At 34.3% G+C, this 15,481-nt stretch overlaps 2 protein-coding genes across 2 annotated transcripts; both read left to right on the top strand.

Annotated features, from left to right (window-relative positions):
* Positions 1-30: 30 nt before the first annotated feature.
* LOC144433254 (uncharacterized) lies at positions 31-2,704 on the top strand. Its single transcript, XM_078121563.1, has 5 exons — positions 31-73; positions 530-885; positions 1,152-1,222; positions 1,788-1,918; positions 2,458-2,704. The coding sequence occupies exons 2-5, from the start codon at positions 573-575 to the stop codon at positions 2,702-2,704; spliced, it is 762 nt and encodes a 253-aa protein (XP_077977689.1). The 5' UTR covers positions 31-73; positions 530-572.
* A 1,230-nt stretch (positions 2,705-3,934) lies between these two features.
* LOC144433253 (N-acylethanolamine-hydrolyzing acid amidase-like) lies at positions 3,935-15,062 on the top strand. The gene is made up of 9 exons (XM_078121562.1): positions 3,935-4,116; positions 5,290-5,454; positions 7,423-7,549; positions 8,504-8,594; positions 8,818-8,906; positions 9,867-10,039; positions 10,795-10,857; positions 11,402-11,500; positions 12,433-15,062. The coding sequence occupies exons 1-9, from the start codon at positions 3,935-3,937 to the stop codon at positions 12,509-12,511; spliced, it is 1,068 nt and encodes a 355-aa protein (XP_077977688.1). The 3' UTR covers positions 12,512-15,062.
* Positions 15,063-15,481: the final 419 nt, after the last annotated feature.

The raw sequence follows: 15,481 nt of genomic DNA, 5'->3' as shown, positions 1-15,481 counted from the left end.
AACTTCTATTCATTACACAACTTCTCATGTTCAACTTTGCACTGCCGTCCACAGAGCACGTAGAGATAACGCGGTAAGTTTGATTTTCTTTGAAATTGATATAATTTTTCGATCAACACTTAGTATCCGTCATATTTTGTTGTCTTCTTGATACCTTATTTTGCAATGCCAGAGAGTAATTTACAGTTCACAGTCCACTTTTCGATGTTATAACGGGTATAACATGTATAAACCAACGTAAGCGTCGTACGTTTCATAACACCCATGCGTCATCTCGCGTTATATAGTGTAATCCCTTGGGACGGTACCGGTAACCTCCGATGACGATCACTTTGGTCCACTCCGATGACAGACAATATTTGACAATAAAATATTGAGTGTTGACTTTTCGAGTACTCTACTCATCAACCAAAAATGTAAAAACAACAAATTAAAAACAAACAAACTGGTCAGAAGAGGAGTTTGTTTCAGAAAACAACGAGACTTTGTAAATACATAATTCAACATTTTTATCATTTTGTACTTTCAGATTTTTTTCTTCAGTAATTGTTGAAACCAGCCATAACTTCACCATGCCGAAGAATGCAACCACTAAAACTAAAACCAAATCTAATGCCAAGAAGAAAACACCAGTGGAACCAAAGGGAGTTAAGAGGAAATCTGAGTCAGATACCACGCCTTCAGTTGCTAAGAAACAAAAGAAAGTGTACTCCATTAAACCACCAGATGCCAAATTGCTCGTAAATCACATCGGAAGAAATAAAAAAGGAGAAATTTGTTTTCCTGATTATCCCATGTTTAGACCAAATCTTTCACCAAAAGAAGTTCTACAGGCAGGCAGTTTTGGAGGAACATACTTCAGACCAATCAAGTCAGGAGTCACAGGTAATGACGTCATATATGTGAACCCACCCCTCCGATCTGCAGGAACAGATGTGCAAATGCATTGTTTTCTTCCAAGTGAAGTGAGCTCAGTTAGTGTTAATACTATGGATGTACTTGTGATACTACTTGTAATCCACTAATCCATTCCATAGTGTTATATTGCTATCGTTTCTTTACATTTTCTCAGTCATCTTCAAATGTGTTACCTTTCCAACTTGTAATCAGTACATGTTTATTTGATAAATTTATTTCTAACCACCACACAGGTGAGAAATACTCTGGTGTATGGAAGGAGCTTCCTAAAGATTGGTTGGAGGGACTTGAAGTAAGCAAACAGGTAAGAAAGGAAAATTCAATATTTTAGATTTGGTATATGTACAATATGTTGGTACATTTTACTAGCCACTATGTACAGAGCAGGTACATTATCAACCTGGTAAGCAGCTACCATGTCACTTATTTCATCCAATCAACTTTTACACTTTTTGAGAAAATGCTTACTGGGTCAACCCAATGTTTTTGCTAAGGGCGGTAAGTAGGTAAAATCTACGGGGTTCCCATATCATATACCTGGGAAACACTGCCATTTTTACTCCATTTCTGTTACCAGGGTTCCCCAACCTTAGCAAAAACACTGCAACTATCCAACCTTCTACAGAGGCTCATCTCATCTTGGTGAGAAATGGACAACATTGATTTCAGCATTACTTATTATTCATTAACAAATCAATCGGTAATATAAACTTTGGATGACTACTTTGGAAATACATGCTTTGTGATGTCTTAATTATACAGAGTAAATTTGTGTAATTTTAAAATGTGAAATGTAATTTTTGAATGTAAATTATCAGTGTTGCCATGGCAGTGACTGAGTTGTCTGACTTTTTTTCTGTGATATCCAGGTATCCTCATCAGCGTACAGACCAGAAGTGAATGCTTATAAAGTGAAATGTGGTGGAAGTCTGGAAATGTGGGAAAGCAGTGGTTGGATTGACAAACAGGACCCGTATGGATGGTTTATGTGGTATTGCAGGTAAGAGGGGGTGTTAGATGTTGGAGGGGTAACTTTGGAACGCAATGGAAGCAGGATTCATGTACATGTGGTTAATTTGGCACCAGAAGGCTTTAGCATGAAGGAGGTTGTCAATAAACATAGAAGACCACTGGTTTAATAAATTATTGATTGAGCAAGATTGTATGGATCATCCGATGGGATGGGAGGGGGGGGGGGGGGGGGTTACATTGTCGTTAGGGTTTTTAACAATTAATCCACTACTATACTTTACACCAGAAGGGAATAATTAAAGAAAATGTCTTCTGACTAGTCTTTTCACCAATTTCTATCACTGCACTATGTCACCACTAGAGGGCATAATACATTGGGCAGATATATTTTCTGCTAAATATTTAACCCATGCTCTCTATACAGAATATTTCACAATATGGCTTCATATGAAATGTGAATTAACATTGGGTTATAGTTCTATACCTTATTTTTCCCTTTAGTATCACTTATGTATTTACTCAAAAAAACACATTTTGTCATTTTGTATTTTTTTCAAAATTTGTCAGATTCTACGAAGGCAGAAGAACAGAAGATGATGAAAGGCAGATAGGACGTTGGTGTCGATGTGCTAGTCTGACAGGACGGTGGAGAAACAATCTTATCACCAAAGTGTACAATAGTAAATGTGCCTTTGATAACCCTGCTATTTCACCAGTTGTCAGACAAACACTACAACATTGGGGGTATAGACTTACTAAGGAAGATTATGAAAGAGGTGCTGTCAGAGTTGCTAAGAGACAAGGAAAGAAGTAAATACCACCCTGGGTGGCGTATGAAGTAGATTTGACTCAGGGTCACATGACCTTTTATGAAGTGAATTTGACCCTGGATGACCTTCTGTGATGTCACATGAGCACAAGTGACAAGTACATAAACTTTCACAAGGGAGGGTTCAGTCAAAAACCAGAATTTTTAACTTCAAAATACAGTATAGAGTACGTGTATCTTTGTTTTTCACATTAAAACTAAAAAGAGTACAAGTTTGAATGAAATTTTTCTCAGGGATTGTTCTTATTATTTTATTCGATATTAAAGTAAAAACTACCTCATTACCTTTTTTTTGAGATTTGAGATGATGTCAACTAGGATGGTCTACACTAATGAAATCAAGTTATACAGCATATCAAATTATAAAGAAGACAAGCATATGTAGAACTATTGTTATGTGGTAGATAACACAAGTGAATGATAGTGATGCCATGGTTATGTGGATATAATCACCCTGTAATCAAGATAGTGTAAACAAGTGAATGAGGTTGATAAAAAAAAAAACCTTGCCATCTGAGACACCACCCTACTGTGAGTGTAATTACAGCAAAGTTCAGAGATAGCTTATGTCAACATGTTGTACTTAAAGTTTTAGTTTATGTCTATCTTTACTAAAGTTTGCTGATAGCTTGCTTTTTGTAGTATACTAGAAAACAATATGGATAACTAAGGGATCAAATAGTACTATAACAAAATATTGTATTACAGAGTTTATGGACATAATATAAAGAAACAATATTGCATAGGTACAAATCATGTGTGTCAGTCAAATTAATTTTAGATCATATGATATAGAATTGAATTGTATAACCTCACAGAAGTATTATGAAATAACATAAATAACTTCATATTGGAGTGTGACTTTTGATATTTTAATGATTTTATATGAAGTATTAATAAAGGTACCTGTATGATATAACATTATATATTCAGTGTCAATGGCTTGTAATAAGGAAACACAATGTTGTCATTGGGAAGAGCATGGAAGTAGAACCTACTTCCATGGGAAGAGTGAAACAAACAGTTTATATGTCAGCTGTGTTGTGTGATGTCTACGTTCAGGTCTACGTTTGCCTTTCTCTAAATAGCGCCCCCACAGTTCAAATCTGTTTTGTATGTTTTTCGATTTTCATTGTCACATGACCAAAACTACTCCCCGTGACCTGACCGGGATACTGCTCGCTCGGAGCTATGCATTCTAGTAGTAGTAGTACCATGGAAGTTGTAAAGGTATTCGTTTTGTTGTTGTCAGTATTTTCATTATGTTCATGTCATATCGCCAAAAAAGCTCCACGATACGTACTCAACTTAGATCTCCCACCAGAGAAACGATGGGAGAGTATCGTCGCACACTGGAATGTTACCAAGCTACAGGAAAACCTCCAGTTTGTTATCAAGTAAGTTGGACTCGCGACGCTCGTCACTTTCAATTATTATAAATATATAAATAGATTCAGTATGCCAACAATCTATTACAGTTAGCCATTGCACAGATGTTTGCGAACTTCCCATGTCAAAAAAATAGTAATTTTCTAGATTAAATCGTTGGTAAAAAAAATAGACTTTGTATTTTGACAAGAATTTTAAATGTGTACTTTGCACCGATTTATTGATATCACTGTCAGTGTCAGATCAGGAATAAATTTATAAATTATCCGATGATTTGCCACAATGGAAGGATTACATGGGTTGGCATATTATTGAATTTTATCAATACTAGCCTTGACCTTGAGTGATATCATGTATATTCTGATAATCTAGTGCCCGGGTGCTATCCTGCATCCAATCTTAGAGGTGATTTGATACCACGTTGACCACCAGACCATATAGTGTATATACATCTTGTTAAAAATCAAAGCAGTCTCCAAAATTTATATTCCCTAATAGGCCTAAAAAAAATGATTATTCGGGTCCGGTTACCCAACCCCCACCTAGCTTTCCACTGCCAACCCTAAGCTATTTTTTACGTATTCAAGAAAAAAATCATAAAATAGCAAAAATTGTGTGAAGTTTTACGAGCAATAGAGGATGCATCAACTTAAGAAGACAATATACATGTAAAACTATTCTTCCAATCTGTAATGGCTGTACATCTGATGGGAAGAAATAAACAACATAGAGACCATTTGGAAAACAATGGAAAACCTGAACTAGACACTCACACATGAAAAAAAATATAATAAAATAAAAAAATCTACCTACCCCACCTATTCTAAAATTTAGTGTAACCGGAACCACACAATTTTTTTTACTAATGTAGGTACTTTATACATGTAGGGGTGTGTTGGTCACTTTGTTACATCCATTTGAGTAGACGACGAAAGAGAACAAAGAGAATTAATCAAAACTATGGATAGCGTTCTAAAAGACTACTTTTATAAGTATCAAACTAAGATGTATATAATACCCAGCATGCATTGTGTTATACGTAAGTTGTACCTAATACCCAACATGCATTGTGTTATAAGCATCAAACTAAGTTGTATCTAATACCCAACATGCAATGTGGTATACACATCAAACTAAGTTGTATCTAATACCCAACATGCATTGTGTTATTGTCTTGACAGGACCGAAGTTCCAGAGGTATTAATTCCAGTTGTACAAATGATTGGAGGGAATATTGATAAATATATTCCGAGTCCATACAGTGGTGAACTGATGGGAATGGCTAAAGCTTTTAATATGAGTCTTGGTGATATAGTCCTTGTCAATTTACTCTATGATATCACTGCGTAAGTAGACACCCCCTGTTTCTATATCTTGTTATTGTTCTGGTCAATTTACTCTATGATATCACTGCGTAAGTAGACACCCCCTGTTTCTATATCTTGTTATTGTTCTGGTCAATTTACTCTATGATATCACTGCGTAAGTAGACACCCCCTGTTTCTATATCTTGTTATTGTTCTGGTCAATTTACTCTATGATATCACTGCGTAAGTAGACACCCCCTGTTTCTATATCTTGTTATTGTTCTGGTCAATTTACTCTATGTTATCACTGCGTAAGTAGACACCCCCTGTTTCTATATCTTGTTATTGTTCTGGTCAATTTACTCTATGTTATCACTGCCTAAGTAGACACCCCCTGTTTTTATATCTTGTTATTGTTCTGGTCAACTTACTCTATGATATCACAACATAATGAGAAGGCACCCCCTGTTTCTTAATTTCATGTGATCGTTCCTGTCAATGTACATATTATATCGCTGCATAAGTACACACCCCTGTTTATAAATTATATATGTTATGTTGTTGTTGTTCCTGTCAATTTATTCTATGATGTCTGTGTGTAAGTAGACACCCCCTGTTTCTATATTTCATATTATCGATCCCATTAATCCTGTTTTTCCCAACGCATCGTTTGTTGTGTACAAACAAATACCTCCCTGGTAGAAAGAAGATTAATTTACTGTATGATAATACAGCATACTAAATAGACACCCCCTGTTTAAATTTCTATAATTTGTGCATGTTCTTGTCAGTGTACTGTATGATAATACAGCGTACTAAATAGACACCCCCTGTTTAAATTTCTATAATTTATGCATGTTCTTGTCAGTGTACTGTATGATATGACAGCGTACTAAATAGACACCCCCTGTTTAAATTTCTATAATTTATGCATGTTCTTGTCAGTTTACTGTATGATATGACAGCGTACTAAATAGACACCCCCTGTTTAAATTTCTATAATTTATGCATGTTCTTGTCAGTTTACTGTATGATATGACAGCATACTAAATAGACACCCCGTTTAAATTTCTATAATTTATGCATGTTCTTGTCAGTTTACTGTATGATAATACAGCATACTAAATAGACACCCCCTGTTTAAATTTCTATAATTTATGCATGTTCTTGTCAGTGTACTGTATGATAATACAGCATACTAAATAGACACCCCCTGTTTAAATTTCTATAATTTATGCATGTTCTTGTCAGTTTACTGTATGATATGACAGCGTACTAAATAGACACCCCGTTTAAATTTCTATAATTTATGCATGTTCTTGTCAGTGTACTGTATGATAATACAGCATACTAAATAGACACCCCCTGTTTAAATTTCTATAATTTATGCATGTTCTTGTCAGTTTACTGTATGATATGACAGCGTACTAAATAGACACCCCGTTTAAATTTCTATAACTTATGCATGTTCTTGTCAGTTTACTGTATGATATGACAGCGTACTAAATAGACACCCCGTTTAAATTTCTATAATTTATGCATGTTCTTGTCAGTGTACTGTATGATAATACAGCATACTAAATAGACACCCCCTGTTTAAATTTCTATAATTTATGCATGTTCTTGTCAGTTTACTGTATGATATGACAGCGTACTAAATAGACACCCCGTTTAAATTTCTATAACTTATGCATGTTCTTGTCAGTTTACTGTATGATATGACAGCGTACTAAATAGACACCCCCTGTTTAAATTTCTATAATTTATGCATGTTCTTGTTAGTTTACTGTATGATATGACAGCGTACTAAATAGACACCCCCTGTTTAAATTTCTATAATTTATGCATGTTCTTGTCAGTTTACTGTATGATGTGGTTACAAAAGACATGTTAATGACCAGTACATATGTCTTTCCACCATGAAATAATTGAATATATATCAATGACAAAATATTTAAATTTTGCAGTACCAATACTTGAAAAAACTTGGTTTCATTTTTTTTTCAGATATTGTACAAGTATTGTGGCAGAGGATAGTGAAGGTCAAATATGGCATGGACGTAATTTGGATTATACGTTTACCGAAATGTTACGTGATATGACCTTCATATATGATGCACAGCGGAATGGAACAGTAAGTTTTACTATGCAAAGTATTACAGCTGCTGAAAGACAGTTTAAAGCAATGTAAAGATACACATTAATAATAACATGTTGGTGTCCTAGTATGAAAGTGGCCATATGAAGATTTGGTATTTATTTTTGATTTTTAATTTATAAAACAATTTCATCATAGCTTCCCACTTGAAAAAATCAATGTGAAACAACAATGACCAAGTCCATGTTTGTAACTCAATAAATTACATAAGGTTAATATATGTATAAAATGTTTGTTATTGTACATACAATAACAAACTTTGTACATGTTTTTTTTAGCTTTATGTACTGTATTGAGTTACAAACACACACTTGGTCTATATAGTTTCACATTGATTTTTCAAGTGGGAAGCCATGATAAAATAGTTTTATGAATTAAAAATCCACACCCTCATCCATGTGGTCACTTTTAAGCTATTACAGGATGATGTAATTACACTCACACTATTAAAGGCAGAATTTCAGGTAGCCAGTTTTTCTCCAGGGCTTATTTTTTTTATAAACTTCTATTATCTAAAGTTTACATTTTGATGTTTACACTATCTTGATGGTAGAGATATATCCCTATAACCAAGGTGAAGCTACCACCCACTGTCAACCACTTGTGTAATCTACCACATTGAACAACAATAGTTTTAGTTTATCATGTCTAACTTATCATAAAGAGTAAATAGAAGCATTTTCATAACTGTGTTGTGTAGTCATTTTGTGATTTTTATACATCACCGACAAGTTACATGTGCACACTTTCAGAGAAATACCAGTTCCTTTACAGGGTGTCTTTGCTGTGGGCTACATTGCCTATTGAGAGTCGGTACAAATGCAACAATAAATATTATTGAAGTTTTCACTGAAGGTAATAAGCACTTAGGAGTCATAAATTATAAGTACTGCTAATGTGAAATTGATTCACTTGCTTCCCCTATTCTAGACGGTGTATACAGCAACAACATTTATTGGTTACATTGGTGCAATGACTGGTATGAGACCAAAAGCATTTTCAATATCCGCTGACGAGAGAGGTGAGAGGAAACCTTATCAATCAGTATCTTATCACAAATAACCTGATATTCATGCTGTCAAACTCATTAAGTGTGCCCGCTAATAAGGGAGAGTTTTTATTGCTGGTCAAAATAACTAGAAAACACCAAATTATGGAGCTGTTATATCTGTAACAATTTGACAACAAAATTACTACTGGAAGAACATTTTGATGTTTGAAAATGTTTTTGTTTTTGATTACAGATCAAGGGAAGCAGTGGGAAAATATGCTGGAATTGATAAATGCATTACTAACTGGTCAAGCATCATTTGTTAGTTTCCTTATCAGGGATGTAAGTTATATCGCCACTGTGGTGTTTATTGTTGATTATAATTGTGTTTTCTTTTTTATGGGGAGAGGGGAAATACTAGTGAATTCTTTTGATTGTTGTAATAATAATAATAATAATAATAAATTCTTATCAGCGCATTACGCAACAGCCTCAATGCGCTTTACAATACTGAGAAAAGAAAAAAAAGAAAAAAAAAAAAAAGCACGAACTTGATTTGCATAGAAATCAAAACCAAAACCAAAAACTTGACGTTCACTATTGATTACTATTAAAAGTACAATATGTCCTGAACGTTTGTAGACAATAGTATGGCACAAACTTAATTTGCAAAAAAAAAAAAAAAAAAAAGACAACTTGAAATTCACTAAAAAACAAAACTTATTGACTTGTAGTATAATATCTGAGCTCCAAAATATTGATAAGAATATGCTATTAGTAAAATGTTATTTTTTGAATTATTAGCATGTGACTCTTACAGCTATACTAGCTTACAATTGGGAGATATTTTGATGTCATGTCACATATATAATGAATTAATCACAATATCGTTCACACTGCACAATATTGAACCACCTGTGGGTAAACATATTTGTATAGCTGTACACATAGTATGGTACAATATTTCCAATCAAAGCGATTTTGGGGTCCATGTGCAAAAATCAGCACCATGATACAATCACAGTTTCAATGTACTATGTATGGATAAAGTCAAGCTTTTAATTAACATGTACAATATCTAATTATTGGTACTTAACAAATTTCAGTAAATATATTTTTGACTGTCTGATTGAAAAACTAATACAATTACAACTAGTGTAGGTTTTAATATTTCTAAAAAAAAAAATGATAATTAAAAAAAAAAGGTATTACAAAGTAAGTTTATACCAGTTTACAAATTTGATGCATGTTCTCAGTTCTTTTGTGTTTCTTAATTTTTTGTGTTTGTCAAATATTATGCAGGCAATTGCAAATATGAATAACTTTGATGAAGCTGTTCACATGTTGAGCACAGAACAAATTATAGCACCAGTGTATTACATCATAGGAGGAATGAAGCCTGGAGAGGGCGCTGTCATCACCAGAGACAGACTCGCATCTAAAGATGTTTGGAAACTGGACTCCAGTAATGAGAGGTATAATAACAGAAACAGAAACTTATGATTTAAAAATCATGTTTTATTCATGAAAAGTGAAACCTAGAAAAATCAATATTTTTATTGAAATAATGATATATATAGCCATGAAATTCTTGAGCCAATTTCAACCAAATGTGGCATGCTTGTTTAATACTACCAATGGTATGTATGCATCATTTTTGTTTAAAGGCCAATGATTCAATCCCATATTCCCTTGTATTAGTCCTATAAGCCATGAGGATTAGGTAGGATTATCCTAGGCCAACTTGTTCTATATCTCTGCCAGACAAGTGTTTCTCACCTAAATTTCAATCATTATCCAATATAAGCCTTTAAAGTAATGAACCTATAGTCTATTAGGGCAAAATAACCTGTAGTCTATTAGGGCAAAATAACCTGTAGTCTATTAGGGCAAAATAACCTGTAGTCTATTAGGGCAAAATAACCTGTAGTCTATTAGGGCAAAATAACCTGTAGTCTATTAGGGCAAAATAACCTGTAGTCTATTAGGGCAAAATAACCTGTAGTCTATTAGGCCAAAATAACCTGTAGTCTATTAGGGCAAAATAACCTGTAGTCTATTAGGCCAAAATAACCTGTAGTCTATTAGGCCAAAATAACCTGTAGTCTATTAGGCCAAAATAACCTGTAGTCTATTAGGCCAAAAAGATAGAATTGTTTTCTGGACAGGACATTCTGTCTAAAGTGGTGCGATGACACAATTTTTTTTATATATTTATTTCTATTGACAGGTGGTTTTTAGTTGAAACCAACTATGATCACTGGGAACCAGCTCCACAGAGTGATGATAGAAGGTATGTCTCATGAAAATGTGCTCTATATATCAACATATTGTATTTTGTGATTGGTGTGATTGGAAAATGGGCATCTATAAAACAAATCAATGAAACATCCCCTTCTCCAACCCTTCCTCCCCCTCACACAGAACACAGTTAGCCTGCTGTATCATCCATTCACCACCCAACACAAATACCCTTTCAGTTCTCCATTCCCAGATACATTTATAACATACATTAACCCCCCAACCCACCCTTGCACACCAATTTACACTCCTAATTTGTATCTATCATACAAGCCTCTTCATTACTTCATCTCCATACTGTATCTACATACATTCCCCCACACTTATCCCTACACATCTGCATTACACTCCTCCCACAACATACTAACAATGTCCCCTAACACACACACACACACACACACACACACACACACACACAGTCATATAAAATTACATTAAATTTCTAAAAAACATTTGATAATCGTATTTCAATCATTTCTTACCTATTTGTATGTCTTTTCTACTGACATATTTTAACCCTGTTGATAACATTACAGAGATCCTGCAAATAAAGCTATGAATGGACTTACTCAGTCTGGTGTCAATGCTACCACCATGTATAACAAAGTCTTCTCACTGAAACCAGTTTTAGCTAGGTGAGTGATAGAACACTGATTTGCTTTGACTCTCAAACTTATGACATGTATGGAGCTGGGCATACTGATACCAAGTATACACTCTATTAATCTTTACAGCCTGGATATGGGTTTTACGGACTAAGGTTGTATGGCAAAATTAAGGCACTGACTTTAAGAGGGCCTGTAAGCAGTACTACCGAAGTCTGCAAAACCCATATCTGAGCTGTAAAGATTTCATCATATGCCAGTAATATAAAATTGACATGGAACCATCATTTGAATCATAATCACATACATTGATAGTGAAACATTATTTAATGCACAAAAATGTAAAATCAGAAAGAAGCCAAAGACAGAACACTGAGCGAATGGATATCAACGACCGTGTCACTTGCCATGTATGGGCACAAAGTCCCAGGGCATGATATGGAACATTATTGCATTGGTTCATTGTACACACACACATTCCATTGTATTACCTTGGAAGTGATACTGGGAATATGCTAAAAGTCAACAAAAACTTGGTCTCTGCCAAAAACTGTAATCAACTTAGATTGATTTAGAGGGTTTTCGATGACAGAGCGTTGAAACACTTTGCCAGAAGCTATGCACATAATTGAAAATTCACTGTGACTAGACCAAAATTAGTCTAGTGCAATGTGTGTTCATGAAGATCTGGGAACCTTAGTAACAGGCAAGGGAAATCTTATAAAACTAACATTCATTTGATGGAAAACATCATGAAATACCTTTGCAACCACCTTTAACAAAAACACCATAATGTTGGCTGACACTTGGTCACACTATGATTGCAAACTCAGTAGTGCCCATCACTTGGCCAAAAAAAACCCTCAAATTCAGTGTTAACATGTTGTTGGAGACTTGGTGATATTACAACTTAAGTAAAAGCTGACTAATCAAAGTACAATATTTTGATTTTTTTATTACAGTCACACTGTTTATACAACAACAATAAGTGCAGCTGAACCAGATATGTACAACACAATGGTGAGATATGATGTAGATTGATAAACTACCACTATGTGATGTGACATATCTGAGATATGATGTAGTGGGAAATTGATAACCAACCATATATCTTATCTTATGGTTCAACTATGGAAACAACTAATATTCAAGCCAGTGGTGCTGTTAGATTGACCCTATTTATTTCTCTGTTTCTTACCGACCATTTCTTGAATCTGACCAACATTTTTTTAAAATAGCGCCCTCTGTGGCCAGATCAGAAAAAAACTCAACTTTACTGACACCAACAATGGCAGTGTCTGTTACTGAAATTTGGGATTGTTATTGAAGGAAATGGTTTGCAATATCCTTTCTTTAACTTTATTTGTCATTTCTAAGACATCCAGACTGTTAAAAGTATGAATGTGAAGGCATCCCCAAACATGTCCATACACAGAATGAGAAACAGAGAATTCAAAACGGTCAACCTATGATTATAATATCGTGATGATCATGATCACAATTTCTGAACGTTCAGTGATTTTGCTATGGGATTGTAGGAAACTGACAACTTGAAAGAGTACATCTAGTGAAAGGCAAGTTACATAGTAAAAGTTTGTATAGATTCAGTAATTTTGGGAGCGGTGAAAATTTTGGTAATCTTTTACATATTAAATACATATGTACTTTTTTCATGCATGTATGGTTAATATTTGGCTGGTGCTGTCATATTAAAATACACAGGTAATTCAGGTAACTTTTCATATTACGTCCCTTAATGAAAATATTAAATTTCCTGAATGAAAATATTTCAAAGCCACTTGGCTTGAAAAAAATCAAGTGGAGAGGTAGTGATATAGAGTGTTAGTGATATAGAATGTTAATTTTTAGAAAAGTTCAAAATATCAGGTTTTCTAGATAATTGTGGACCGTTGTACATTGTATTTTACTATGAAATTCCTCAATGGATAATTTGGAGAAAATACTTTGCTTATCGAATAGGAAAAACTTTAAAAAGAAACCTTCAAAATATTCAAGAAAGAAGAATTTCAACCAATTTCAGAGTTTTGTAGAAATGCCTGTGGTCAGAATGTCATTTTATAAGTGGTTGACAATATTAAACTGGACTTTGAAGGTGCCATGAAGTCTCCTCCTTATCACACTATCAAAGACTACATTGTAATATCAATTTGCTCAAAGACACAGCAGCACACAGCAGGATACAACATACACAAATATGAACACTAAACACATAATATTCAAGTCTGCACTGATGGGGCTGTGGCCATGTGGGTATGCTATAATGTAGTTTAATGATGTGATGAGAAGATTTTCTGGCACCTTCAATGACAGTGGTACCTGAAATAGAATATTACTGCCTAGGCGCATCATAAAAAAAAATGAACATTTGATTTCTTGGTTGACATCATAACTTCTGCTCCCCGCACTTCACATACATTACTGTAGGTGCACGTGAGAATATGTCAACTTTCTTGTTCTATTTTGACCCTCTACCATGAGGTAAAATGCTATTGCAGGTATCAAGAATCATCCAACACAATGATAAAACAACTGATCACAGGCAAAACAAAACTATGAAAGTGGTTGTAAGTTCATATATTGTGATTTTGACACAAAATGTGCCATTGTGTTGTTTTATTTACATCTATTTTGGAATGCACACATTGCTATTTAAAATTTTTTACCCCAACTCAATATTTTACTATTAAATGGGTCTTACAGCAGTGTTTTTACATGTCGTTTACACCTCATGGTGATTTTTTACTTACATTTCGACATACATATGTATCAGGTAAAGACAGTGGCAATTTTTCACTTTTATGAATTATGAATAGTAGTGCCATCACAGTGCTTTATACTTTTGATGTCTAGAACTACATGTATCGGTTCATCTATGTTCTCTCTCTCTCTCCACTGTATAGTCAGATGGCTTTCTCAAGTACGACATTCCATTCTTACTGACAGCAGTAGTTTAATGCTATTAGAGTGTTGTGGTATAACTGCATAAAGTAACCAATTGCAACCATCTGTCAGTGTGTGTGATAGATTACATGTACTTCTGACATGCACTGGTCACCCTTTTCCCAGCAGGTGATTTAGCTAGGTTTTCAGTAGAATTTGTCCATCTGACTATGTTCAAATAGAGAGATCATATGCGTAGAGGAGCCCACACGGAGGAGCCCACATGTATAGTTCTAGACTACTTCATAGTGTGCTGTTTTTGGATGGGTCAATTTTTGTGTGGGTCAAAGTGATAGAAATTGTTTTCTAGAGAATCATCACATTGTTGTAGATGGGAAGGGGGAACCCTAGAAGATCTGTTGTTGTGTCTGTTTATGTAACCACAAGCTTTGAATGGTTACATAACCATAACACAACAGATTTTTTCAGTCTAGGGGAACACAAGTTTTGTGTGTCACAAGAAAGTACTGTATATCACTGGTTCATCTTATTGGCAGACAGCACATTGAATTGTGTTATTAGAGGTAAAAACACTCAAGTACTGTATGTGTTAACCCTGCTGGTTCCTGTAGATTTCAAAACTAGAAATGTTTTAGCTCCTTACATAGAAAATAGTACTATGAAAACTTTGATTTTATTCATGAAATGTAAATTTTATTTATCAATTAAATTATGATTTTTCTTCAAACTTACCATCAACAGTCCTGTTTGGAATTGCTTCTTCATAGATAAACAACATTTTAAGAAATGATACATTTCAGTTAAGAGTCACAGAGAAATGTCAGAAATGAACCTAACTTATAGCAGCCATAATCTTTGATGTTCACAGATATCACACATCCTAATAGTGGACTCATTGCATGTCACTAGGTCTTAAACTAACAATTGGTCAAACTGCAGAGATAATTATGTCAAACTTTTTTAAAATTTATTTTCATATGATGATCCACTTTTCTTTAGTAATCACTTCTCTGGATAAAATCATGCAGAAAGATACCACTACACTGACTATCATTCTTGAATGAAGTTAAAAAAACAAAATATTTGAAG

This window comes from Glandiceps talaboti, chromosome 3 (genome assembly GCF_964340395.1).
Source record: "Glandiceps talaboti chromosome 3, keGlaTala1.1, whole genome shotgun sequence".
Classification (NCBI taxonomy): Eukaryota; Metazoa; Hemichordata; class Enteropneusta; family Spengelidae; genus Glandiceps; species Glandiceps talaboti.
Note: the sequence above shows the minus strand (reverse complement) of the source record. Positions and strands in the feature narration are given on the sequence as shown.

What these genes read in the sequence shown, in the direction of transcription:
- LOC144433254 (XM_078121563.1), top strand. Translation starts at nt 573, where the DNA reads ATGCCGAAGAATGCAACCACTAAAACTAAAACCAAATCTAATGCCAAG. An exon ending in AATCAAGTCAGGAGTCACAG is followed by an intron (nt 886 to 1,151) that starts GTAATGACGTCA and finishes ACCACCACACAG; the next exon opens with GTGAGAAATACTCTGGTGTA. An exon ending in TGGTTTATGTGGTATTGCAG is followed by an intron (nt 1,919 to 2,457) that starts GTAAGAGGGGGT and finishes AAAATTTGTCAG; the next exon opens with ATTCTACGAAGGCAGAAGAA.
- LOC144433253 (XM_078121562.1), top strand. Translation starts at nt 3,935, where the DNA reads ATGGAAGTTGTAAAGGTATTCGTTTTGTTGTTGTCAGTATTTTCATTA. An exon ending in ATGCACAGCGGAATGGAACA is followed by an intron (nt 7,550 to 8,503) that starts GTAAGTTTTACT and finishes CCCCTATTCTAG; the next exon opens with ACGGTGTATACAGCAACAAC. An exon ending in AATATCCGCTGACGAGAGAG is followed by an intron (nt 8,595 to 8,817) that starts GTGAGAGGAAAC and finishes TTTTGATTACAG; the next exon opens with ATCAAGGGAAGCAGTGGGAA.